The sequence below is a fragment of the Amaranthus tricolor genome, chromosome 1 (assembly GCF_026212465.1).
Source record: "Amaranthus tricolor cultivar Red isolate AtriRed21 chromosome 1, ASM2621246v1, whole genome shotgun sequence".
NCBI lineage: Eukaryota > Viridiplantae > Streptophyta > Magnoliopsida > Caryophyllales > Amaranthaceae > Amaranthus > Amaranthus tricolor.
This window is the reverse complement of record NC_080047.1, coordinates 11,256,643-11,284,213: the sequence shown is the minus strand read 5'-3', so window position 1 is coordinate 11,284,213 and position 27,571 is coordinate 11,256,643. Positions and strand designations below refer to the sequence as shown.

Here is a 27,571-nt window from a genome sequence, read left to right as displayed (position 1 = left end):
TGTCTGCAAATTTTATTAATATTTATTTTAATAATTCTTGATTATGCATAGTTTAAAATATTTATGATTAAATTAACTAGTACTCTATATTAAATAGAATGTTAAAAATCAAATAGAACAATTAACATGAATCCTAATCGTACGTAAATAAATGTGGGTAGTAAGTTAAAAACTTATTGGTTTAATATGGTGAAGTTTCTGTCACATGGGAAGATCTAGCACAACAGATTTGGGTAGCTAATAAATGTGTTCTTTTCTGTTATTTAGTATACTGTTTCCCCGACAACCATAGAGATTTTAAGTGTAATTAAATAAGAGTCTTAAACTTGAATATACACTTTTGTTCTATTTATATTTTATTATTTGAAAATATAATATAAAATCTATTTTTATAATAATGTAAAATGACTAAAACAGTGGCCTAATTCATTATTTGAACCCTTCATCAATACTCAAAAAAGTCAGTGAAACAGTAAACAGGCTGTTGCTTGTTGGCATCCTTCCCTTATAATTTGTCCTTATTTTTCTTTTTTTTTCTCTCTTTTTAAAAGTACGAAGAGGAAGTATATTTACTATTGTGAAACATGTCCTTATAAAGAGAAGCGATTAAAATAAGATTTAAAAATAATATTTATTCTACAACTGAAGTAAATTCTAACTCACAAAAAATAGTTTTAGCTATGAAAGTAAGGACTACAACTAAATACAAAATGACAACGATATTTATAATCGTCATTTAATTGCTAAATTGAAAAATATTCTCAAATAAGTTATGATATATGTCTTTCACCATTTTACTTTTCCCTCCAATCTTTTTAGTTCTTTCCACATGGAATATAGGAATGAAGTCATGAACCTAGGAGAGTGCTAATAAAGAATGATATTTTATTAAAAGTTATTATTAATTAAAATAAATAATAGTTAATGTTTCTTGAAATCATAAAAATGAGTAATATGTTTATTGTTTAGTAAGAGAAAAGAGTTATAGTGAAGGGAAAAATAGCATCGACAAGATATAATCAAAATATGATGATGGTATTTTAGTAAAACTTATTAACATAAGTTTATTTTTGTTCATAAATATTTCTTAAAATAAAAAAAAATTATGGGAAGATGCAAAATTTTCTTTTAAGAAAAATGAAAAGAATAAATAAAAATAAAAGAAGTGCTTTCTAAGGTTTACAACCCAAAATCAACATCAATAACAAAAAATACTTTATAAAAGTAAATATCATGAATTAGACATAATATTTCTAGGTTTTTCCTTTTACCTTATAGCAACGGTTGGATTTTCACTTGCAAGAACAGAAACATCTAACTTTTCTTGCATATCCCCATAGGAAATTCTCTAACCTTAAACCACTAAAAAAAATAGTACTCTATAAGAGTGGGTTACAACAATGGAAAAGTTTTTTAATTACTCTCCGTCTCATTTAATTTGCAGTATTTTTTATTTTGGTCCGTTCCACTTAATTTGCATCATTTTTATTTTTAGACTATAGCTAACTACTTCTTTTTAGTCTCATCCATACATTTTAACTCTCTTTCAATTTCATCCATACATTTCATTCTCTCTTTATTTATTACCATTATCCACCTTTTTCTTAAAAAACATCAGTTTTCTCTTTGATGCAAATTATTTAGGACAGAGGGAGTATTGACTATTAGTATAATGCCACGAGATTTTTTAAATTTATATATATATATATATATATATATATATATATATATATATATATATATATATATATATATATATATATATACATATATATATATATATATACATATATATATATATATATATACATATATATATATATATATATACATATATATATATATATACATATATATATATATATATACACATATATATATATAAAATCTCGTGGCATTATACTAATTAGTTTAAATATTTTGATAAGTTTTTCTAAGCATAATTATCAATTATTCAGATAAAAAAATATTTAATAATTATATTTAAAAAAATTTACTTACTGGTCAAAGTAAATATTATATTTATCAGTTAAGTTATTGACAGTTTACATTTTATTCTTAATACAACAATAGGAAAAAAAATTTGATATATATATAAAGACATTATATTCTATCAGAAGTCAACTTAAATTACGCAAATGAAAAAGTAAAAGAGAAAACAACATTTATACTTTAGAGTTATTAATAATAATTAAGCAAATAAAAAAATATTTAATTAAGGAATAACTGAGCAAATAAGAAAATAATATTTAATTAAAGAATCATTGAGCAAATAAGAAAACATTATTTAATTAAAGAATAATTGAGCAAAGTAACACATGACAAATTATTAAAATTCCTCAACTCTCATTTTAAAGACGCCAAGTGTCATTGAGTTAGTATATAGAAGAAAAGAGTAGATAGGAAAGTAAATACTAGTAATAATGGTTATGCATATATGTTATAACATCAAATAGATATTTTAATCAAATATTTATTACATGTTGAATAAAATTGAATTTAAAATATTAAGTGTTTAACAAATATAATTTTTAAAAAATATTTATCGATCATCTATTCAATTCGTTTCTATATGATGTTCATAAAGAACGTTTATAGAAATTATAAAAAGTTAAATCTTTTAAATGGTAGAAATATTATTTATTGAATATAAAGTTAATAGAGAAAAAATAGGAAAATATTTGAATACCGCAAACATTAAAAAATATTAGAATAAAATTAGTAAAAAATATATAAATACATGCAAAATAATATGTAATAGAATTTCCACTCTCAAAACAACCCACTTATATAATAAGTGTACGCAAGATCCGATCATTATCAACAATAAATAGAACGCGCTATGATATTCCATTCCTTGCAATTTGCATTTAATAATGAAGTCCAATATCAAGCTCTATTAGTGGGCCTCTGACTTTGTTGGACCTTAAATCTGATGTCATATGTAGCTCAATAACTATTTTGTCTATCTCATTATATTTATTATATTTTATTTTATTTATATAATTTAATATGTTATTTTAATTATTTATATCTAAATTTATATATAATTATAAATTTTTAAAATATGTAATGACAATTTAAAAAAAAATCCTAATTGAATATATATTTTTCTTATACATTAATCGTAAATACGTAAGATAATTTAAATAGTAAATGATATCAAAATTCTTATGTAACTAATATATCGGAACGAAAATAGTAAAAAACTAAAACAACCAAACCATTTCCACCCTCAAAATTACCCACTTATATAAGCCAACACAACTTTAATTACACGTTACAACCTTTTTCACAATATTTAGTAATAATCAAAAGACATAATAATAAGAGTAAAATTCTAATCCCAAGTACAAGAAAAAAAATAAAAATTATATTTACTTTTTAATGTTTAGAAAATTAATTTGCTTATTTAACTCTTAATCAACAATATTACAGAAAGACACATGACTAACTAAGCTATGATTGGTCAATAAGCTATAAAGAATTTGTTAATATATGAAGACGATCAACACGGTCAACTTAAAGGGCCTAGAAACGCCCTTGCTTATTCTTCAATATTGATATCTAAAACCCACATACATAATTAACTTATCTTAAAACAAGAACATAAATTATAGAAAAAAAAAAGAAAGATGTTAAATTCCACAATAGTCTTTGATGGAGCAAACAGCCATACGAGTAACATCTTCAGTATAAAAACGAAGCAAACCCTCATAATCAAATGGGTTGAATTTTAAAGGATGGTCTTCATCTACCATTTCTTGTGGTGTTTGAATAGTACCTTTGGTTGTGGAGAATAATGCTATTGAATATCTTGGCTTGTCTCCATTGATTGTCACTCTATGTAGGGGTGCATGTACTCTATCATTGCTCCAAGCCTATAATTCATGATCACCCATACTTTGTAAATTTCAAGTTTTTTCCTTAGGATATCATATCACATTATCATATATACTCCTAATTGTATGATATTGATACGTATATGTAATCATTATTATTCATTCTTTAGATAATTAATTAATTAATGATGATATAGGGTTATAAAATTAAGAGTTATTCTAGCGAGAGATCGTATTTCGGTGAGACGACCACAAAATAAGAAGTTTATATGCTTAAAATTTATATCATTGGATTATTTAACCAAAGTAACAAACGCTTTTCAAGGTGAAACCGATTCATACAAAAATTTGCGTAAAGTTAAACATCTCAAAACGTTGGACTGGGTAAGACTTAATTAAATTTATTTTTTCATCTAACACATAATTTGAATTGTATAATTTAATTTTAAGTTGACTGATTTTGAGACAACTCCATCTCCATATATCACTAAGAAATTAAGCTAAAACCCAAACTATTAAGAAAAAATTGTATTAATTGGATTCAACTTTATCCCTATAATATCTTTAAATATCTTTAGGCTAAACTTCAATTATTGCTAACGGTTGACTATCATTTAAAATTAGTTTTACTTTCATAAAACCATATTATTTGTCATTCATTGGCTTAAGGATCAAGGGCACCTACCCAAGTACCAGGTATAAAGATTAAAATAATATCAATAATAATGTCAGAGTCTTAATTTCAAAAAATTAAAATCGACTACATTAATCATTATGACTATTATATTAATTTATGGTTGTCCACATAAATTTTTCTTCTGCTCTATTTAATCCAATTTTCTACTATTTCAATTTGTAAGTCTAAATCTTTCATAACGTTAACAAAAGAGAGATGGGACATACCAAAAAGGGCTCTCCAGCCATGACAACAAAAGACTGAGGCGAAGACTCGAAAGTGAGCCATTGACCATCCTTAGTTTGAACCTCCAAGCCATTGACATCATTTTGATGAAGTATAGTGATGAAGTTCTTATCCGTGTGATCAAGTCCACCTATATTGGTTTCATCCTTAAGGGGTACCCTGTATTTGGCCATTCTTAGAAGGTATGATGTCGACTCAAGCTGAGCCTTTTCGTACTTCTCAACACCATAACTCTCGAACACCATCCTTATTACCAGCTGTTCTAGCTCTGCTACTATCATTGCATATTCATGGATGGTTTCACTGCGCCAAAACACCATAAATTAACAAATATATGACAGTTTTTATGAATCAATGTTCTTGTTGGTCAAGATATACGAGTGTTTGGCAAAATAACTTATTAGACAATTATAGCTTATTTTGATATAAATAGAGGCTTAGGTGGTCAAACCATCTAGTATTAGTGATCGGTAAATAAGCTGATTTAAAAATCTTATTGTTATAAATAATGTTTTTTTGAATAAGATGTACAGGTTCAAAATCAGCTAGTCAAATCGGCCAATGTAATCCACTGTTTGCCAAATACCCCTAAGATGTGTTTAGCGAAATAGTTTATTGAGAAATTTTAGCTTATTTTTATACAAATAGAAAGTTGGATGATTAAATCATCCAGTACTAATATTTTGTATAATAGCAGGTTGAAAAAGCTTATTATTATGAATAAGCTATTTAGAACAGCGGGTTTAAAATCGCAATGTCAAACCAGTTAATTAATAAAATCAGTTGGTCAAATTAGCCACTATAAGCAGTTTTTGGTAAATTAGCGGGTTTAAAATCAGTTTATTCAACAATTTTATCTTATTTTGATACATATAGAGGGTTGGGTGGTCAAACCATCAAATGCTAGTTTTTGGTAAATTAGTTGGTTGTTGATATGAATAAGCAGATTTTGAACATGGTTCTCATAGTAGCGGGTTCAAAAGCAACTGGTCAAACCAATCAACCAATGTAATCAGTTACAAACTATTAGCTATCAACTGTTTATCATAACACCCTATTAGCTACCTACGAGGTATCAATTGTTTGCCAACACCCTCGTATAGACAATTATCCATTTATTTGACTAACATGTAATTTTTAATGTTTTTTGTTGTTGGTTAAACCAATTATGTAAGTTGTAATGTTTTCAAGTTACCATACCAATTATTTTTAACTGTTTGACCGGCTAGCAAACCAGAAACTCTAATAGTAAAAAAATAATAAATTGCCAAACACGAAATACAAATCTCAAATGATATGTGATACAAAAACATACCAAAATAGGTCATTTCCATTAGGCCACAAGAGATGAGTGAAACTCTGAACCTGATGAAGCATGGGTGGATGAGTGATACCTAAACTTTCAAGTAAAGGCATAACTTTACCAGGTTTATAATATCCATGGTAAGGAAGATTTGATGAATTTCGAGCTTTAACTTCATTAGGAAGTTCAAACATAGGCTCAATAACATCAAATGCTTTGTTATGGAGTTGTTCAGAAAACTTGTCGTACACAGCTATAAAACAACCGTATTCTTCCAGTGCTTGCCTGATTTCACTGCATGTTGATACCCAATAACTTGTTCCTGGGTTCAAGTTTCTGCTCATAAGGTTTACTGTTGGAAGTTTCCTAATTGTAGCCATGGCTATTAAATTTTGATCACTATAGAATCTGAATTTCTCGAATACAGATTAGGCTGAGGAAAGGGGAGGGTCAGGTGACAATCGAATATAGGATTTAGACTGAGTTTCTGTCACACAGATTGATCAGTATAAATACTACTTCATGTTCCAGTGATCATGAAGATTATGAATGGGGATTGGGGATCGGATCAGATTGAACTAAACATTGCACTATCAATCAATTTATTATATATTTGATAATCTTCTTCAATTTTCTGGTATGACGACTGCTTAATCATGTCTTTTGTTACAGTATATAATATATCGTGGGGCCTCAACCATTATCTTAAACTTTTGGTTGAGTTGGTTTCTTGACATGGTATCAGAAGCCAACGTGATAAGAGGTTACGGGTTCGAATCTCAACCAGCTCATTTAAAGTGGAATATTCAAATCCTACGCTTATCCACACTTCTAACCCAATGAGCTCTCGTGTGAGAGGGCGTATTAGAATATATAATATATATTTTAGGACCTCACTATCAACTTAAATTTTTGATTGAGTTGGTTCCTTGACATTTTTAGTTATATCAATTACAATATATAACATCAAGATTTACTTATTTATCACAATACTCTAGTAATTAGGTTTATAATCTATATATATGTCAATGTCACATGTGATCATTAGGGGCCAAAACAGACAATATAAATTATTAATTCATATGTCCCTTTAAATTTGCTATTAAAAGTGATATTTTTCATTGCAACTTACATAGTTGAACAAAGGGACAAAAGAGCTAGTACTAATTTATGATTAAGTAGAAGTTAATTAATTAATACTCCAAATGTATCCAAATGATTATATATTTGTTAGGTGTATGTGTGAACTGTGAACAATGAAAAGGTGGACAAGCAAAATAATGATCTGGACATGGTCACACGGCTGATCCTTATGATCAGAAGCTATAATGATCTTAAGCCATAGTGGTTGCGGTAATGTCCGTTTAATTTGTTCGGTATGGTGTTGGGTCCAATTTGTAGTGTTGGGTCCAATTTGTAGTGTTGGGTTTTTGTGGTCGAATCACTAATTCTAGTTTGGTTTGAATTGAAGGGTTTTTGATTGTCTCTATGATAAATGAGGTACTATGTTAGATGATGAGATCCAAAATAGTTATGATATCCAAGATCTGAATCTTATGGCTTTGATATCCAAGATTTAAAGTAAAAATTAAGATAAAGGTTTAGGATTTTGAATATTGTTTGTATTAATTAACTTGTAATACAGAGGCGTCTATTAATACAAACTAGTGAGCGCTAAATAAGAAAATAAAATCAGAATAAAATAAATAAAATTAATTAGAATAATTACTAATATCCTAAATATACACATTCCTACATATTTTTGTAGACACAAAGTTTTTTAACTTGTGATATCATTTATTTGGAGTTGAAGTATGATGTTGATCAACTCTTACAAATTGTTTTTAGTTCTTAATTAGCTGAGAATTTGAGATGCACATTCATTGTTCAACAAAATGTCCAAGAGAAATATACTTCCTCCATTCCATAATACTTGCTACTAATTGTTATATTTTCCCACATAATATGTCACACTTAGTAGCAAGTATTATGGAACAGATGAAGTATATGAATTTAAATTGTGTGAGGTAGACCAACATTGTGAGAAGCTGTTTCATCAAGCTTAATTAAAAATTAACCCATTTAATTATGTTCATTTTGAATAGGAAAGAGTAAGCTTGTTTTCTGGCTTACTTTGCTTTGGTTGTGGAAGTATAAAATGATGAAAGATATTGGGGTAATTTGTCTTTTAATAAGGAAAGATTATGAACTATTTTTTGCCGAGAACATTCATATTTTTATCATAACCCACCAATCAAATATCCTCATTTTGATTATTTTCATATTTTCCTCATAATCGGGCTCAAACAATAAATGGGCTGAACTAGGTGGAGCTTGTAAAATAAAAATGGGATGAGAATGGACTAGGCTTTGAAACCCATTCAATACGGCCTGGCCCATACTACAGATGATTTATGATAAATTTGAAAATTTGAAATGAATAAAAAAAATTATCAACAAAATGAACGAAATAAGATAAGTTTTAACTTATTTACAAAAGTAAGCGTGTAATTTCCAAATCTGTAGTTTGGGACTGTTCGCAGTTACTAACTGCAAACAGGTCAAAATAGTAACTGCGAACAACTACTTTACTTTCTTTTTTTTTTTCCTAATTATTGAGTTATTATTTGTTGTATTTGCATTAGAAACATTAGAATAAGTTATTACAAGTCAATGTATATTTCAGGCGGATGATTCATCGTCAAAAGTTCAACAATTCGTAAGTCAAAGCTTGGAGGCTATGATAATGTATATAAACATATATATACAACTAAATATATACAAATGTAATATACAACTAAATATATATATATATATATATATATATATATATATATATATATATATATATATATAGTCAATTCAAATACACAGAAACGAAACGCTAACGCTCATGACCCTCATCTACCCTATCCAACTGAGTTGGTCTCCTGCGCCTCCTACGGTAGTAAGAGGCCTTCGTGTGTCGCTCTGACAGAGGAGGGGACTGGTACTGTGATGGCTGCGATGGCCCAGCTTACAAGGTCCCCGCAACGTCAACAGGGTATGAAAGGTCCATCTCCTCCAAATGATAGTCATAAGCAGGAGATGAGACGTGCGCATCGGTGGTAGCCGTTGAGGACTCCGCAGCAACTTACGGTATAAAGTGCTGGAATTGCGTGCCGACGAGCATGCCTTGCGCAATCTCCCTCACCGGCTCTCTTGGCTGTACCATATCACGGCTGTCGCACCTTGTGCCTGCAATTAATGTATAGTTAATGTAATATTATATTATGTAATCAACAACTTAATCATTTAAATGCGAATGAAGACTTATAAATTGAGTCATCGTAGGCGCAGCAGGAGAATAATGTGACGCTGCGATGATGCCACGTGGTGTCATCCATCGACGAGTGATGGAAAGGAACCACGGCATGTAGTCCGGTGTAGTAGGTGCGCCATAAACATCGATCGACGCACCTTGGGCTAGCAGCTCAAGTCTACGATCCCAACGAGTGATGTGGCGCCAGTTGATCTCCGTCCAGTTCGTCGTACCCTGATTCTTGCGCGAAATCAGGTGCAACTCGGGTTTAGTATCGTAAGGCGGTGGAATGCCCTGTACCAACCCATATTGGCGCAGTACACGCTCCGGTAGATGTACTTTGACAATGTTGAACAATATGAGCGGCACATAAGCCATGCACTTACCTTACTGAATCCCCGAGTGCTCCGGAACAGTTGCGTAGGCTTCGGTAGGTTACGAGTCCCACAAAAACTATTATATATAGGCATAGGGGTAGGAGTAGAATTAGAAGCAACTACATTCCCTAAGGGTATTTCTTCTACGTATAACTCCAAAGAGGGAATTTGGGTGGACTTTGAATGCTCCCACATAGCATCTATAGCCTCATCATCCTCAACAGGAAAGGCTAGCAATTCTCCACTCATGTCATATTTAAAGCTTATATTTACAATACTTCTAATAGAAGCCTAAAGAGATGAATAAGGTCCCAAATAACGAGAGATGTAAAAAGCGGGTCTGATTTTGCCTATTCCTAATCCTATATGGAATGGAACGACGCGGGGATCCATATGTAAACATAGTATCTATTTAGATGCGCTCAAATGACCCCTTCTCATAATGAGCATGTATATAACCCTATTCTGGTCCGGTATGGAATGAACTTATAATCATGGAATCGACTCGATCATCAGATTCTAGATTATAAGTTCATAACCCTAGCCCATTCCCATTTTGAGCGGAACAGATCTACTAAATTCTTTGATTCCAGTTAGTAAGAGTAAGAGGGTTCTGGAACTAAGAAATAGACTCTAGAAGCTAAAAAAGGGTATCCTGAGCGATTGTAATAATCGGGTTCATTGATATTCTTGGTATAGTAGATGTTATCACACATACAATCATACTCAATTCGATGGAATTCTTTGATCTTAAAGGGGATCTTCTATAAAGTGGGATCCAATCCAATCTTAGAACATATAAAACGTTTAAACTAATTCAAATTCATGTTCGAGATGCATGCAAACAACCTACGTCTTCCCCCAACATAATGAACTTTGTCACTACTTTCTCGAATACAACCATTCCAAAAACATACTATAGTGACGCGAAATGATCCCATTTCTACATGAATACAAACAAAATCAACATCATCATCAACTTCATGCCCATACAAGTACACCATATTCATTTGATTATAATCTTTTTGGTCTACAAATTAATAAAGTCCATAATGTAACTAAGTTCATACTATATAATGCACATAAAATTCAAATAATAAATCAATTAATAAGTTCATAAATGATGTTTTTAATACCAACATCAACATTTCTAATAATATATAATGTACATCAAATTCAACTAATTCGATATGCTCATCAACAATACTTCAAAAAACAACATAAAGCTATGAAAACAATTAAACATTACCTTGAATAGTTATGGATGATTAAGAAGAGTGTTGATTTAAGAACTAGTAAGCTACACTTGACAAAATAACCAAACTTCATCAAAACCCTAAAAAACGAAATATATACTCAAAAAAACGCATAACTGTTTACCTTTATGCAAGCTAGAGTAACTCAGACTAATTTTAAAGTGCCAATTTAAAAGAGGAATGCAAGAATTGATAAATTGAAGCTAGTCTAATAGGGGTTTTGTAAGGGGAATGTCGAGTAGTATAAGATAGGGTTTTGAGAATTGGGGAAAAAGGGAATGAAGAAAGTTGTTCTACGTATTTGTGGAGCATGCTGTTCGCAGTCGGTGACTGCAAAGAGGTCAAAAAAAAAGTCAAACAGCTGTTCGCAGTTACTAACTGCGAACAACTAGTTTATATTTATTTGTTTGTTCACAGTTACTTATAACTGCGAACAGCCCAAACCACAGGTTTGAGAATTACACGCTTACTTTTGGAAATAAGTCGAAACTTATCTTATTTCATTTATTTTGTTGTTAATTTGTCTCAAGCATTTCACTTTTTCGATAAATTTAGGCTTTGGCTTGTATATAACAAGACCCGCATAAAATGAGGGTTGATTGCACACATACCCAATTGGTATTATGAGAAGTTCTCCATCAAGTATATATAATAAATAGTCAACATCCCTTTAATTGTTCGATATAGGATCACATGTAAGTTATTTTACTAATAATATACGTAAATTACAAATGAATTGAGATGCCAATAGATGAAACTTTTCCCCAGAAAACTAAGTTTGTCATAGTATGGATATGTTAAAGTCCATCTGTTGTTGTAGGATTGGAAACTGCTACAATGCTCCAAATATGGGGTATTTAGCTAGCTACCTTGAACATTAATGTATAAATAGTATTCTGAAACTTTCCTAGGACAAAGATATTATTTTAAGGGTACACTTGGATCAAGACCTGTCAAACTTGCCAAATTGCTCCCTATGAGCCCGAGCAGATATTAGTTGGTCTTGACTCTGAAATTTCGACCTATAACTCAAAAAAACCGGTAAACTTGGATCGAATCTAAAAAAAGGGAAAAATTAAAATACTATATACGTTGGGCCTAGAGATCGCACGAGTGCACCGGCCATATACAAAATGTTGTGTATTCCCAATGAGCAAAATGATCAATACGGGCCTTTGATGTGGACCTTAGGCCCAAGATTATGTAAATTGAATAGGGTAAAGCTGAAGCCATCGAAATGAGTCAAATAGCATGCACAAATTTTTATAAGAGACGGTCTTTTTAAGAGATCATCTCTAATTGGGTTGGTTTATCATATATTTTTAAAATGTTGTAAGTAAGCATTAAAAATGATGTAAGTAGACATTTAAGATATTGAAAGTAGGCATTAAAGATACGATAAGTAAACATTAAAGATAATGTAAATAGGCATTAAGAATACGATAAGTAAGTATTAATCTTTAATGGATTGGGCTTGAGATACGTCTCTTAAAAAAACGGTCTCTCAAAAGACTAGCGAATATGAGAGTGGTAAACTCAGTCCTTTTCTAAATGTATGTTATGTAGCATCAGCCATCGTAGAAAACATCGAACATAAACATTGTACTAAATCAACTTTTATAATGTTTGTATTATCATATCTAAGGTTGCTATCACTCTAAGCGATAAGATTAAGACTTAAGATGACTGACCATATTCATATTACCACAGTCCACACATTTTAGATCACACCAAACAAACCCTACCACGCGTAAGCCCCCCAGCTTAACAACATCTAATTTTGTTTCCTCACTAAAAAATTATTTTCACTACTTTTCTAAAAAAAACATATTTCAAAAACTATCTATCAAAACCTACTTTTTGCCAAAATCTTTCGTCAAATGTTTTACTAAGATCTATTTAAGTGTCATTGTTGAACATATGTGAGTTTTATCGGTGGATTATTTTTCTACTAGTACTGATTTGAATTGGCATCTAAAATTTTTGAAATGATGGAATGAAGATCCTACCTTAAATGGAAGGATGGAAAGAGGATCCTACTCTAACAATCTATACACTTTAAAATTCGGGGTTGAACAAAAAGGGAATCCTACCTCAAATTGTCCATGATATAGGAAGTGAACCTTCCTCAAAACATAGAGTTCAAAGGTTATTTCCTTTTATATATATATATATATATATGATCAAATAAGAAGGATTTTAAAATAAGAAAGATGAGAAAGATTTTTGTTTGGTTTTATTTTGTTACCATATATAAAAAAATGATATTATGTTATAAAGTAAGAACAGTTTAAAAATTTATGTCATAGATACTTTTCTATGTAACATAGTTACTTTTACAATTATGTGATTTTGGCTTAATAGTGACCATAATTTTTTTTATTTTGGTAAAATCATGGGTGTAGAGTTCTTCTTACTCTTCTCATTTTCAACACTATTCTCATCGAATTCCTCCCATATATATATATATATATGTAAAAGAATGAATTTAAAATGACGAGAGAGCGCATCTAAACAATAAAAATGCAAAAGTTGGTATTAAAATGGTGAGAGAGGAGATGAGGATTGAGGAGAATAAGTTTGTTTGTTTATTATTCTCTCTCAATTAAGTCTGATGAAAATTTTACTTTGATAATAATTAAGTAAAAGCTTTAAATATGATTTAATTAAATTGCTTAATTATGAAATAAAAAGACAATTATAAATAAACATTAATAAAATATGAGTTGTGAATATTAAAGAGAAACATTAAAAATGTTTCGTACAAGACCAAAGTTTTGAAGAAAGGGTGTGATTGTCCCACAGTTAGGCAGGCCTCATAGATGATGACCCTTCAATTCACCCCCTTCTTTCTTCCTTTAAACTCTTTGGACCACCATCTTTTTCTTAAATTAACACTTGAAATTGTCATATATCTAAATTTCTAACTATACATTATGATTTATTATTATAAAAATACGTGCCTTTTGTATTGTATGGGTGCTTTCATGAGCATGACATCTCTTACCAACAATATCTTTATCTCTTCATACAATTATTTTCTACTTTCTCCTGCCCTAATACATTATAACAATGGAAGATTTTGCGCAAAATTAAGAAATTATAAAGTTATTATTTAAATTATGTATAAAATCGTAAAAGAGAGTTTAAATATATAAATGCGAACAAATAAATGTGACAAAAGAAACTTTTATAAAATAAAATAATAATAAAATTATTAAAAAACTAAAAAGAAAAACGTGACAATTTGATAGGACGAATATTCTTCATGCATGTAATTATATGTAGGCCGTAGCCACTCAATATTTCAAAAAAAGTCTCTTGTGTGTATCTCTTTCCTGTGCGGCGCAAGAAAAGAACAGTGTCATGTTTTTTATATCCGGCTTTACATTTCTTTATTTTTGAATGAATTATTCATAATGCTTAATTTTATTACTTAAGTTGGCATTTTAATACAATATTCATGTTAGGAGTTCCAATCTTATTTACTATATATATTATGTAAAATATTTAAAGGTGGATATAATTGTGATTGTTATTTGACAAACTTTTGGTATACTATAGTTGTGTTATATAAAATTTATAAATGTTTAATAAATTTCACCTTTAAAGAACTAATTCAACTAAAACTTTAAATTTATTGTTGTAGCTCTAGAATATGTTATATATACACTATAAAAAATATTGCGCTACCTACACTAAAAAATGAATTTAGGCTCGCTTATTTGTTTGGCGGATGTATTTGATTAGTTACACACTACAACAAATTTAACTTTTCATGATATTAAATTTAGTGGCATTAAAAAAATGACAATGATTTATATTTTTAGTATAATAATTATTTTTTTTATTTTAAGCTCCACTATAAAGGGATTTAGTGTCACTTTACTTGGCCTTTAATGACATATGTAATTATTACTATAGTCTATAGTGATATTAATAAATATCACTAGATTCTATGTTGCATAAAGTTATAATGTGTTTTTTTATTATGCTGCTAAAGAGTTTAATAAATGTCACTAAATTTACTATATACAGTCATAGAAATTTGAAGTAGTGACGTTTAAATTAAATGCCGCTCAACATATCCCACTAAAAGCAAATTATGTTGTAGTGATGCTTAATTAAGCGTGCTTCTAGCTTGTATGGGTAAGTTTTAGGCACGCTTAATTTGCGTGACTAAATTTGCATTTTGTCATGCTTATAAGACTGATAGTATAGTACGTTTTGCCATGCTTATAGAGTTGATGTAGAACCCATGGTCTCCTCATACATATTGTTTCTAAATATCCCATTTAAACTAATGAAAGGTAAATACAGTTCGAACCCATGACAATTTTTGTCATATTAGATTTTAATATCATCTCAAGACTGAGACTAGCTTAACAAAAAGCTGCTTAAGCTTATAATTATAATTTGATGATGTATTATATATTCTAGTCTATCATTTAAAAAATAAAATAGTTAATTATTTAAAAGAAGAATATAAGACAATTGGAATTCAAGTCAAACAATTGAATAATTGTTAAAAAGAAATAAATTTTCTTATTTTGAAAAAAGTTGAACACTATTTATTCTAAGTCATTGCAGGAGTTGAATCTGGTCTAAGAGCATCGCTATCAAAATTCAAAGAGTAGTCGGATCACACTTTTAACACTTGTCGAAGGAGTTAAGTCTAGTTTGTGATTTTGCCTACATTTCCATGCGGAAGAGCTGTAATTTATTGTGCAAATTATAGGTAGCTAATAAATGGATATTCAAAAGTAGTGTTCATATATCTCAATAGTCAATACAATCATATATGATGTTAAACATATATTTCATTTAGAAAGACTAATTTTTTAGGTGAAAAAGCTCATTTAATCTATAAATTTGTTATTAATTGTCCATACAATTTATTAAGAGAATCCATTGCATTTGAACCCGTAAATCATGTAATTGTCGGTTGGTCACGATTGGCTTTATACTAGAGCTGATAACTTAGAGTGGTGACCTAAATTAAGCCAATCGAGATCAATGTAACCGTGAGCTCATGATCAATAAGGATATTAGGTTGTACGAAGGTCAAATAAATTGAATTTGAGGCCGTATAAGTATAATTTATTCTTTATAATTATCATATTTTATACAATTTGTTCTAGAAAACATATACTTTAGTTATATGATTCAAATCAAACTATACGATACTCCTTCCTATTCAGCTTAAATGTCTCATTTGACTTTTTACACTTGCCGAGATAACATTTTAACTCTTAATATCTTAAATTATTCTTAATTAAAAATTATAAAAAGTTGATATTAATAATCCTTGTATTGAGACGAATCAAACAAGATCCCACATGACTATGTTTTAACTTATAGATTAAGAGTAAAATACAAATTAAGAGTGATAAGTGAATAGTGCCAAAAATCAAATGGGACATTTAGGCTGAATAAGAGGTAGTATTAATGTAAATAAATTATTAAATACTCTAAATTTTTGTAATTATAGACAGTTCATTTAAAATCTTTTTTGAGATTAATATAAAAAAAATTACCTTTTTTCATCTAAAATTTCGAAATTCAGCTCTATATATCAAATTAAAATTAAACAAAATAAGCGTTATTCTATATAAGAATAAGTTTCATTATCTTTTCCATTTGGAGAAAATTTATTAACGGTTATAATGGCCTTACAAGTACTTTTCAACCTTTCCCCTAAAAATGTAAAGTGCCACATGACCCTTTAAAACAGTTTTATTGATAAGAATGTGCAGCAATATGGAAAGAATAAAGTATATAAAAATTGTTATACGTATGATTTATCATGTAAAGTAGGCTTTGTACTTTCGAACCCTACTTTCCTATACTTTTGATTATTATTCTCCCATGGTCTACAAGGATATTATTCATTATATACTTTAATTTCGTTGTTCTACATAATTATAATCTAAAAGGATACACAAGTACATAATATTTTTATTCAGTAAATTTACATACCACTATAGTTTATATTTGAATTTGTACAATTTGAACTTTTATGTCTTTTAATATTTCAATTTCAATTGTATGCAATTTCAATTTCATCAATGAGATTATTTTTGATAGGTCTCTAATAGCAAACATGAACTTCACATAAATAACAAGGGGTATGAAATTTTGAAAACGATGATATATTAGAGTTCAAACAATGTGTTTCAAACTCTAATATTGCCAAGATCGAGTGTATGAAGTTTAGTGACAAACAAATTACGCTATCAATGATATCGACGTTTGTAAGAGAAAGTAAAGCAATAAAATGAAACAAAGATTTAACGAAGTTCACCCAACTAAGGCTACGTCCTCCGGTGTGTAGTATCTCTTATATTATCAAAAGGAATTCAAAGAACTCTCAAATATGGAGAATTACAATAGAGAAGAGATATAGGCTAGTGTTTGGCTTGAGGTGTAATTTTTGTGGATGTTTTCACCAATTACAAAGTGAATGAGAGCTCTCTATTTATAGGAGAGATCATACTAAGTAACATTAAGTACATTAAAGCTATGATTAAATGATAATGAAACATCCCTAAGTATATGAAGAGTCAAAATCAACATTCTAGCGTATTAGAGACTTCGCTTGACCAAAGCAGAGGCTCGCTCGGTCGAGCGGCCTGGTCGAGCGGACTTCAGGAAGTTTCTGGTTGCATTATGTATGCTCGCTCGATCCAACCTGAAGCTCGCTCGATCGAGCGGCTCTTCAGAGGCTTCTGACAGTATTGCTCGACTTGCCTAGTAGAGCATCTTGAATCAACCTTTCCACTTCTTCATTTAGTCCCATAACTCTCACACTTCATTACCTTATTAATCCATACTTAATCACCATCATAAATCAATCATCAAAACTTAACTTAATACACCCACATTAACACATTCATGGGATTCCATCCCAAAGGTCACACATGAATATACCTCATCAAATGTGCACTCAAGTCACACTAATCACAACAAATTTAATGAATTATTTCACTTTTTTTAATAATACCTGATTTATTAATAAAGAGTCATACGACATCTACATTAAAGATAAAAATTAGCAAATACATAACAACTTTAACCAAAAATAATTCAAAATTAATAAAACTACGATCGTTGTGTATGAGATCTGACAATTCTGAATATCCTCTTCTACATTGCTGTTTGATACAGTATTCTACGATGGGGTCTTTCGATTTGTTGTAATCTTGAGATAGAATTGAATTTGATGTAGTTGATAGTAATTGCAATTTTAGTGTCTGCTGCATTATCGCATTAATCTTTACCAACAAATCAACTAGAGACTAAAATTTATAACTCCAAACTCTCACGAGGAGAGAGATTAAACCCCAATATATAGGTAGAATCAACTCAATGAATAGGTAGAACAATTCTCATGTAGGGAGAGAGCAAAAATTTATTCTAATCATATTAAAAAAAGCTTAAAACAAAGAAATTAGAGGCTTATTTAGGTTGATGATAGCCCAAACCAACTATAGAAATTAGGGTTTTTTAGAGAGAGAAGAAAGAAAAAAGAAAGGCAGCTATAGTCCCTTCTATGGTTTTGTAAGATTAATTATTTCACTTATAATCTAAAATCAAAGGATTCTAAATTTTTAGCCCTATTTAAATAAGGGATATAATTTTGACCCTGAATATTTCTAATTAATCATCTAAAAATAATAATTACAAAATTTATTATTGCGATTTTAATACTCCTATCATAAGTTAGTAATTATTTTTAGTTATCAGAAATGAATTTATCATCCTAATATTTTTTTAGAAAAATTACCTTTAATAATATATCTTTCTGTTACTTTCTCTATAATAATACGAACTATAGGTATATAAGACAAAAAAATTGGTAAATTAGTTGATACTCCATATTAAAGTGAAAAATACCCCCTAAGTTGGTATTATTCATAATTAATCAATACTTAGTATTATTGTAGAAAAATTATCACGATAATTTATTTATTTTTTTTAAATTGGTTTGATTTTTTTTGGGGTGTTGGTCTTTCTTATTCATGGGTTGTTCAATGATATCCATTTGTCAAATCCGAAAGAAAAAAGAAAAAAAATGGAAAAGAAAGGGGAAGTCTAGAGAGACAAAAATGAAGCTCAAAATAAGTCTGATACCTAAGTGGAGTATGCCAAAAGGCAAATGGGTGAACCAAAAGTAGAGTATGAGTAATGTTAATGAAACAACCTGCCCCATATAATAAGGATATGACTATTAGATGCCACACCATTTGGTATATATGGTATTATATTATAGAGAAAGTTGGGTATTTTTAAGAAAATGAGATGATTTTATAATAAAAAAAAAAAATATTAAACTATGTTGAAATTAAAAGATGTTTCCTCCTATTTATTTTACTTGTCTCATTTATTTTTTCACACTTATCTAGGTAATAGTTTAACCCTTAATATCTCTAATTATGTATAATTAAAATTATAAAAAGTTGAAATTAATAATCCTTGTATTGAGACGAATGAAAGAAAATTTCACTTGATTATATTTCAACTTATAGATTAAGAATAAAATACAATTTAAAAGTAATTAGCAAATAGTGACAAAAGGCAAATGGGATAAGTAAAATGAATAAGAGGAAGTATAATTTATAATGAGATAAAAAAGAAATAGTAAATCTATATTAAAAAACTGATGTAAAATAAAAGAAAAAATTAAAATAAAAAATAATGTTAAATGAGATGGAAATATGGAGTATATTGCATTCAATACTCTCTTTGATTATATTTCAGAATTCCAGATATACAAGAAGTACTAAGTATTATGTATCAGAATATGGAGCTGAATGAACATTAGCTGCCAAAATTATAATATCAGAACAATTGATGCAAAAATAAATGCTCAAAACTACACACAAGACAATTTGATTATTCCCTCCAAATGTATGAAATTAATTTTATGGACCTCCTCACAACTTACTACTTGGCCCATCAAATTAGCAACAAATACATTTATTATTTTTGTTGCTTGGTTTTTATGGGAATAATCCTGAAAATGCATATGCAAAGAATCCAAAGCCATAATCAATATTATAAATGTTTTAAATTTCATGAGACCAAATAAAAATCTAATAATGGCTGTATATTATACCAAGGGGTTTACACTAATATTATGAATTAATTTAGTTATTGAGATAATAAGACAAAAAATTATCTTGTGTGCAGTTTTAAGCATTTCTAAAAAAGAAAATAAAATATATGGACGTGAAAACTTTTCTATAAAAGAAAGAGTGTATTTAAATTAAAGGCGACAAAAAATTGATTTTACTTTTTGACTTTGTAATATATTATTAAAAAATTCCAATTGTGCATATAAATAGGTGATACTTGACAAGTATCTAGATTTATAAAAGTAGTACTTTTTTCATTTCATAATATTCGTAATTAAAAGTATTATTTTTTAATATAATATGTTACAATTAATTATAAGTATTTTAGAACGAATAGGAGAGTTTGCTCTTTTGTTTTTAAACTATTAACAAGGAAGGAAGAAATATTATATCCAACTTGCATACTACTTAAATATAGACATGGACTCAACCCCCCTAACCTACTCTTTCCACAATTTTAAGTAACCAAAAAGAAGTTAGAAACAATTATAGGAGTAAAAAGTTAAAAGGCACATGGTGTCTATTAACAATCCTATGGAATATATTAACAAACATATCAAAAGAAATTAAATAGGATATAATGAGAATCAAAAATAATTTTAAATCGTGTTAAATAATTCAATTAAAATGATAATTCAACTCGAACAATTTATAATTTTTGAAAAAAATATTTTTAACCATTTCTATCATTTTTCTAATTTACCTTGCTCATGCATAAAATTAGTACTTAATAATAGAGAAAATTTTCAATTTTAGAATTCAGAGAACATTATGTTTACATAAACAAAAAGTAGACAACTTTCCGAAGAGTTAATTTATCATTTTAGAAATTAAATATCCAAAACAACGAAAAATACACAAATCTTGGCTTCAATTTTTTCTCTCATAGCCAAAAGGAAAGGCTTAAGATCAATTACTTTAATACAGATGAACCATTCATCGATTCGAATATGCAATCATTTAGTTTTAGCTTCTCTTTTACTTGGATGAACTCTCAACCAATTTTTTGCTTTCTTTACTGCTTCCCCCTACACACAAAAAATAAAACCTATTAATACATTTAAAAAAATAAAATTAAAAAAAAAAAAAAAAAAAAAAAAAAAAAAAACTAATTAGAGCAAATTACCACAAATTTTCACTCAAATATCGAATTAGCATAAACTTACAGCTTAACATAAGGTCAGAACTTTTCAAAACTCGTAACCTCTTGACAGTCGACACAAACATACTGCAAGATAAACAAAATGAGTACAATACGTCAACAAAAACAAACACTCTAATAAAGGTTTGTATTAAACGAAAAACTAGCAATTTCTTCAACATTGCTAACTAACTTACTTACCTAATGATAATAGCGGGTTCAAATTAGGATCATTAGGTTAACTCAAATCCGGTATTTCGAGTTGATTTTAAACCGAATCTTGTGTTTATATTGATTTTTACATAATTAATAATCTAATTTTAAGTAGGTTTAAATTGGATTTGGTTACAAGATTGTGTAAATATCGAATCATCGAGTCTATTTTGAACATCTTTAGGCAGGATTAGAAATTATTAATTTAGGAATATATTTTAAGTAACACAAAGGGACAAATACCTTCATGCAAATTGTCAAATGTTTAGAATATATAATTACAGCTAATGAAAGAGAGCCAACATATATTCTATTAATGCTTTTTACTAAAAACATACTTATAGTCTTATAAATACAATTTTACCTTGGACTGCAGAAAACTGGTTCACTACCCAACAAAACAATGCATATTATTGTCAACCAATTAGGAATCATAATCCGGATTATCAATTAATTAAACCAATCTTAACCAATGGGAAGGGTGGAACGTGGCACAAAGCCGCATAAGATTAAGATAATTAAAGAAAGTTAATCACAAAGATCCATAATAATTAAGATGCTTACTGCCATGGAACATCTCCAACAAGCATCCTGTCTCCTTCATTATCCTCATACACCAAAGTATATTCTCCACTTCCATCTAGCAAATCTGTAATTGGTTTATGCTCTTCTTGTTTGTTTTCTATTGCACCACCAGAATCTCTTTGAGCTGAGAAATAAAACCAAAGCTTAAACAATATTAGCTATTAAATTAATCGGCCACAATCTATTTGTCATCACTAATAAGAGTAAGGTTGCGTAGACCTAATCCTCAAATCCCGCCTAAGTAGGATTTAGTATTGCGAAAATATGGAATGTAAGATGTAAATTTATAATCAACAAAATGGAAACAATATGAGCTAGTTAATCAATCCGAAACATGGGATGTTTGGCAAACGATTGGTAAATAATAGTTTATAGTTGATTACAGTGGCTGATTTTACCCGTTGATTTTATTAACTGATTTGACTAGCTGTTTTTGAATAACCTGACAACTTATTTATAATAATAAGATGTTTCAACTAGTTAATTTACCAAAAATTAGAATTTGATGGTTTGTAACCCAACCCACTATTTGTATCAAAATAAGATAAACGGAAACAATATGAGCTATTTAATCAATCGAAAACAATTTATTTGTGATCAGAGTCGGTAAGTTTGCGTAGATCTAAATCTCGAAAACCCGTCTAGGTAAGAAGTCACTTAACGACATTACAGTAATGAAACTTTGTTAGATGTAAATATATAATAAACTAATCAATCTTAAATGAACCTCCCAAACTTCCTAACTCCCCTTAATTGAAAGGGATTACTTCAATGAGATGTCAAACACATGGAAACATGCTTACCTAAACAACTTGGACTACATTATCAGACAATATATACAGTCCATTTTGTATAACAGATTGAAATGTGAACACTGGACATTGTATGACAATGGAACTGAAGTAGTTTTTACCTGCAAGAAGCCCTCGAAAAAGCTCATCGACAGAAGACGAGAGGCTGTCATAGTTATTATATGCACTGAGATCGACTTTACGTCCAATAGGTACACCATCCATATTGATCTTAACAAACAGGCCCTTTTGAGTATTATTGTCCTCACTCGGTTTTTGATTCACCGTCTTACTTGGAATCTCGGTTTGTGACTCAGAAACTGCCTTTCCGGAGCTACTAGCAAGGTTCTTTCGAAATGATCGAATTGGTGGCCAACCAACAACCGGAGCTGGAGCAGCTCTATTAGGAAACAGTTAAACAGAAAAGACAAGTGATGAATACACATAACATTACACAACTTATCAAGAGGAAATCAACAGAAAATAATGGAAAAATCAACACACAACCCTTAAAAACCATCAAAAATTTTAACTGTTAGTGTCCAGTACTAGAGATCACTAATCATGTTCCTTCATCTTTACAAACAACTATAATCTTGTACCGGCTATTTTACAACATTACCCAACAAATTGTTAACTGTTATATTGTTAACTATAAAGCCATATCATACTCCCTCCATCCCAAGAATATGTTCGACCATGTTATCCCTGAGTTATCATGATCATTGTACCCAATGTATCCCGTCCATAAGAATATGATCAGGGTTTAAGGAGGTAAGAAAGGCAACAATCCATACATGTAAGGAAGATGCGGCCAAAGAGTCCCTCAGCACACATAACCATAAAGGATGTAGCAAAAGAGTACATGGCTCGAAAAAGATCCTCACAAGAGTATCAGGAATAGATGTGATGAGGCATAGCAAGCAAAGAGCATGGGAGATCAAAACCAAGACAAGGTTATAAAAAGCCCATTAAACAACACAAAACTAGAAGAAACAAAATACAGACACATTAAAAACACTACTATTTTCAAGAAAATAAGTTAATAATAGTATGCTTTCATCACATCAATTAATTGAATAAAAACACATCTCAATCGGAATCATTATGCAAATAAAATCCAAAATTGCAATAAAAAGACTCCCCAAAAACAAGACAAGAATTGATGATGTATGGACCACCTTCACAAACATAATAGTAACAGTGATGATGAAATATCAAATATGAAATACTTCTATAAGTTAAGAGTATATAACAATAATTTTTTATTGGGTTGGCTACATATAGACCTGGGAAAACGGTCGGTCGGTCGGGTTTTGGGTCGGATCAATTTCGGTCGGGTCATTTTCGGGTCGGGTCAGTTTCGGATCAGGTCAGTTTCAGGTCGGATCACTCTGGGTTTCGGGTAGGTTCGGATTGACCCAACGGGTTACCATAAAACATTAGAATATCCAATCGACTAATTCAACATAAAAAAAAATCATTAAAATGTCTAAAAAGAATCATTAGAGAAATTACATGTACGATTTTCAAAAAATAGTTGGTATGTCAGGTTCATTTAAGTGCAAGAAAAATAGGGGAATTAATACTTATTTTGAAAAACTTGTAAGATACGCGCTTTATAAAAATTATTTTGTTTATTATAATTGTAACGTTAGATAAAAATGACGTTAAAATTATCTTCACAATTTTTCATGTTGGAAAGATATACAACTAACTAAGTACTTATTTCGTCTTATAAGATACGCGTTTTATAATTTAGGGTAGCGACATTCGTTTTTTAAAAAGCTCATTCAAACGTGCGAAACGTTCGTATAAATTATATTGATTTCCTTACTGAAATGTAGAAGAATTAAAAACTCATTTGACTGATTTAACAAGATACATGTATTCAATTAAGATGATTATAACGTCCTGTTTATAAAGAAAAATAATTACGATGGCTAAAAAGACGTTAAATACGTGTTTTTTGAGATCTATTGATGAGTTTTAGGGTTCAAGTGATATACTCAATATGTTGAGATACTTTGAAAACTAAAATTTTATTTGAAATGAATTCTAACATTGAAATTACTCTAAAAATTGATATTAAATCTGTCAAAACGGGTCGGTTTCCGGTCGGGTCATTATCGGGTCGGTCATGTTTCGGATTAAGCCGCTTTCGGGTCGGTCGGGTTCGGGTTTTGTCAGGTCGGGTCCCGGTTCATTTTCGGGTCGGATCAAATTTTCCCAGGTCTAGCTACATAGTATCAGAGCTCTGATACCATGTCTAGGAACTATGTCAATTAAATCAATCAAAAGCTTAAGATGATGGTTGAATCATAGTGTATTTATATTATAAAAGCTTTTAATTTTCATTAAAAGAAAGAAAAAGGGAATACCTTTTCTGGGAACTATTGGGCACAGCTGTGTTTACAGAAGGTGGTGAAAATGTCTTCTTTTCTGCAGTCTGCAAATCTACTATTCTAGTGCAACATGTCTGTGATGGTTCCTTCACCATAACAGGCAGACCATTGTGTTGCTTAGGACATGTTTGGTACTTTTGATGCTTTTGCAGGAATGGAGAACTACTAGTTGTAGTTTGTTGTGAAGAAGATGACCATGGATGATGATTCTGTTCCTGCCTACACCCAATAACACCACCATTGTTGTTCTTAGAAGTAAAGTACCCTAGAGAGAGAAGTGAATCCTCTCTCTCTCTAACAGATGAGGTGCAATTTTTTGGGTTGGTTTTAATAGACCAGTTTATATCACCGGGTAAACCAAGGCTAAGTTCAAGCTTTCTCTCATCAGAAGAACACCCATATCTTTTTTCCTCCATACCCATCTTTTCCTTCTCTTTTGGTATCAAATCCAACAATTTTGGACTACTTTCAGCCATTTTTCACACAATTTCAAAATTTGTTCAAATACCCAGATGATATTTCTTATTAAATTCTCCTCTTAACCTCTAAAACAGACTAGAATTAATGATAATCTCCTCTGAAAAAAAATGTAACTAAGTTGATGAGATCAAGTATTTAAAAGAATCAAATTAAATGAAATAAAGGGAATAAATATAATGTGATTAAAGAGATTGACAGAAACACATACCTAAAGTATGTTAACCAGAACTCAAATGGCAAATAAAGACCCACATCCTGAAAAACATGTAAAACCAACCTATGATAAGCACCAAAACCAGGAAAATCAAAACCCATAAACAAAACTCAAAAAAGAAATAATTTTGATCAATATCTTCCAAGTTTTAATCTTTATTAAACCTCAAAACAAGCAAAATAAGCCCCTACAACAACCAACCTACGATATTAATAACCCAATTCAAACCCCACAAAAAGGAGCAAAACCCATTAAATATAAACTCATTTTATTACTTTTAATTCTTCATTAAAAAAAAACTAAAGAATTTAATTTAAGGGTTTTCTTTCTATGTGCTCTGTTGCAATTACAGATTTGATTAAGGGATAATTTAATAAAAAGATTAAATTTTGTGAATTTAAGCAAAAGCAAAGAAGAATCAAGAAACAGAGAAAAACACAGAAAAACAGGAAAGATAATTAGAAGGAAATGCACGCAACCAAGAGGAACTCTTGTTCAAAAATAGTAGGAGTATGAAATTTGGTTGAGTAAGCAAAGCGTGCAGTGCTGACCTTCCTTTGTTACTCCTAATAAGCAGCACAACACCCTAAAACATTTCTTTCTTTTTCTTTTCTACTGGTGAAAGGAAAGTGATGTAAATATAAAATGAAGAAAAAAGTGGCAAGATTTTTAATAAATTTTTAAATAAATATTGGGCAAAAAGAAAAAGATTCTCAATGAGCCATTTGGAATAATGGAGTCATTTCTCTGCTTCACTATCAGGCAAGCTATGAGCAATATAGAAGTAGGATGCAAAAACTGAGTATAGGAGTATAGTCTATATATGGTGTTGCTTTATGCTAATTACACTCACAAATCATGCTTTTGAACTTTAAAAGGGGGAGTGTGGCTTGTGGGGGCTACTACTCTTAGTTGATGATTTGAGCCAACACAAGTACTATTACTCAGCTAAATTACCAATAGAATAGTGTGGCTATTGGCTAGGTATCTACTCTTCTATTCTTCTCCCTTTGTTGTTAATAAAATTCTCACGAAAAATATTAACCATAATTAAGAAAAATATAATATTTTAGACAAAATATATATATATATATATATATATATATATATATATTATTTAACTGAATAATAAAGGGAAATTCCACATAGTAATCCTGATGTATTGGATTTTCCAAGTGATAATCAAAGATTTTTAAAAGTCCACGTGGTATTCTTGAAGTTTATCTAATTCATTTTTAGTAAACATTTTACACAAAAAATGTTTAAAAACGCTGGTTTAGTAAGATTAAACCATCCTATACACCTATTTAAACCTTTTACTACACTGCATTAGTATCATAAACTTTCCCTAAAACATAAACTTTAATTTTCCCATCTTTCTTCCAAATCATATTTTTTTCTCCCAAAACTCAAACCTTGATTTTTTCAATTCTCTTTCTACTGTCAAATTAAGATTCCTTCTTCAAATGATTATGCTTAATTTTACTAACCTAACGTTTTATTGAATTTGTGATCTTTGGAGAAAGGTTTTATTGAATTTTTGTTTTAAATTTGAGGATTTAGGATTAGAGATTTAGGGGAATTAGGGTGAAATGGGAAAATAT

General features: G+C 29.7%; 2 protein-coding genes across 3 annotated transcripts; both read right to left on the bottom strand.

Moving 5' to 3' along the window:
* Positions 1 to 3,381: 3,381 nt before the first annotated feature.
* Positions 3,382 to 6,647, bottom strand: LOC130800129 (probable 2-oxoglutarate-dependent dioxygenase AOP1). Its single transcript, XM_057663486.1, has 3 exons — positions 6,080 to 6,647; positions 4,746 to 5,067; positions 3,382 to 3,881 (listed from the first exon to the last, which is right to left on the bottom strand). The coding sequence occupies exons 1-3, from the start codon at positions 6,445 to 6,447 to the stop codon at positions 3,639 to 3,641; spliced, it is 933 nt and encodes a 310-aa protein (XP_057519469.1). The 5' UTR covers positions 6,448 to 6,647; the 3' UTR covers positions 3,382 to 3,638.
* A 14,202-nt stretch (positions 6,648 to 20,849) lies between these two features.
* On the bottom strand, positions 20,850 to 26,809 carry LOC130800117 (auxin-responsive protein IAA26-like). Of its 2 annotated transcripts, none has more exons than XM_057663480.1 (7): positions 26,447 to 26,809; positions 25,962 to 26,008; positions 25,250 to 25,850; positions 22,991 to 23,268; positions 22,057 to 22,201; positions 21,305 to 21,366; positions 20,850 to 21,166 (listed from the first exon to the last, which is right to left on the bottom strand). In XM_057663480.1, the coding sequence occupies exons 3-7, from the start codon at positions 25,747 to 25,749 to the stop codon at positions 21,117 to 21,119; spliced, it is 1,035 nt and encodes a 344-aa protein (XP_057519463.1). In that variant the 5' UTR covers positions 25,750 to 25,850; positions 25,962 to 26,008; positions 26,447 to 26,809; the 3' UTR covers positions 20,850 to 21,116. The 2 variants fall into 2 exon arrangements, with proteins under 2 accessions (XP_057519463.1, XP_057519457.1); XM_057663474.1 differs by having other exon boundaries at positions 26,519 to 26,809.
* Between the last annotated feature and the right edge of the window lie 762 nt (positions 26,810 to 27,571).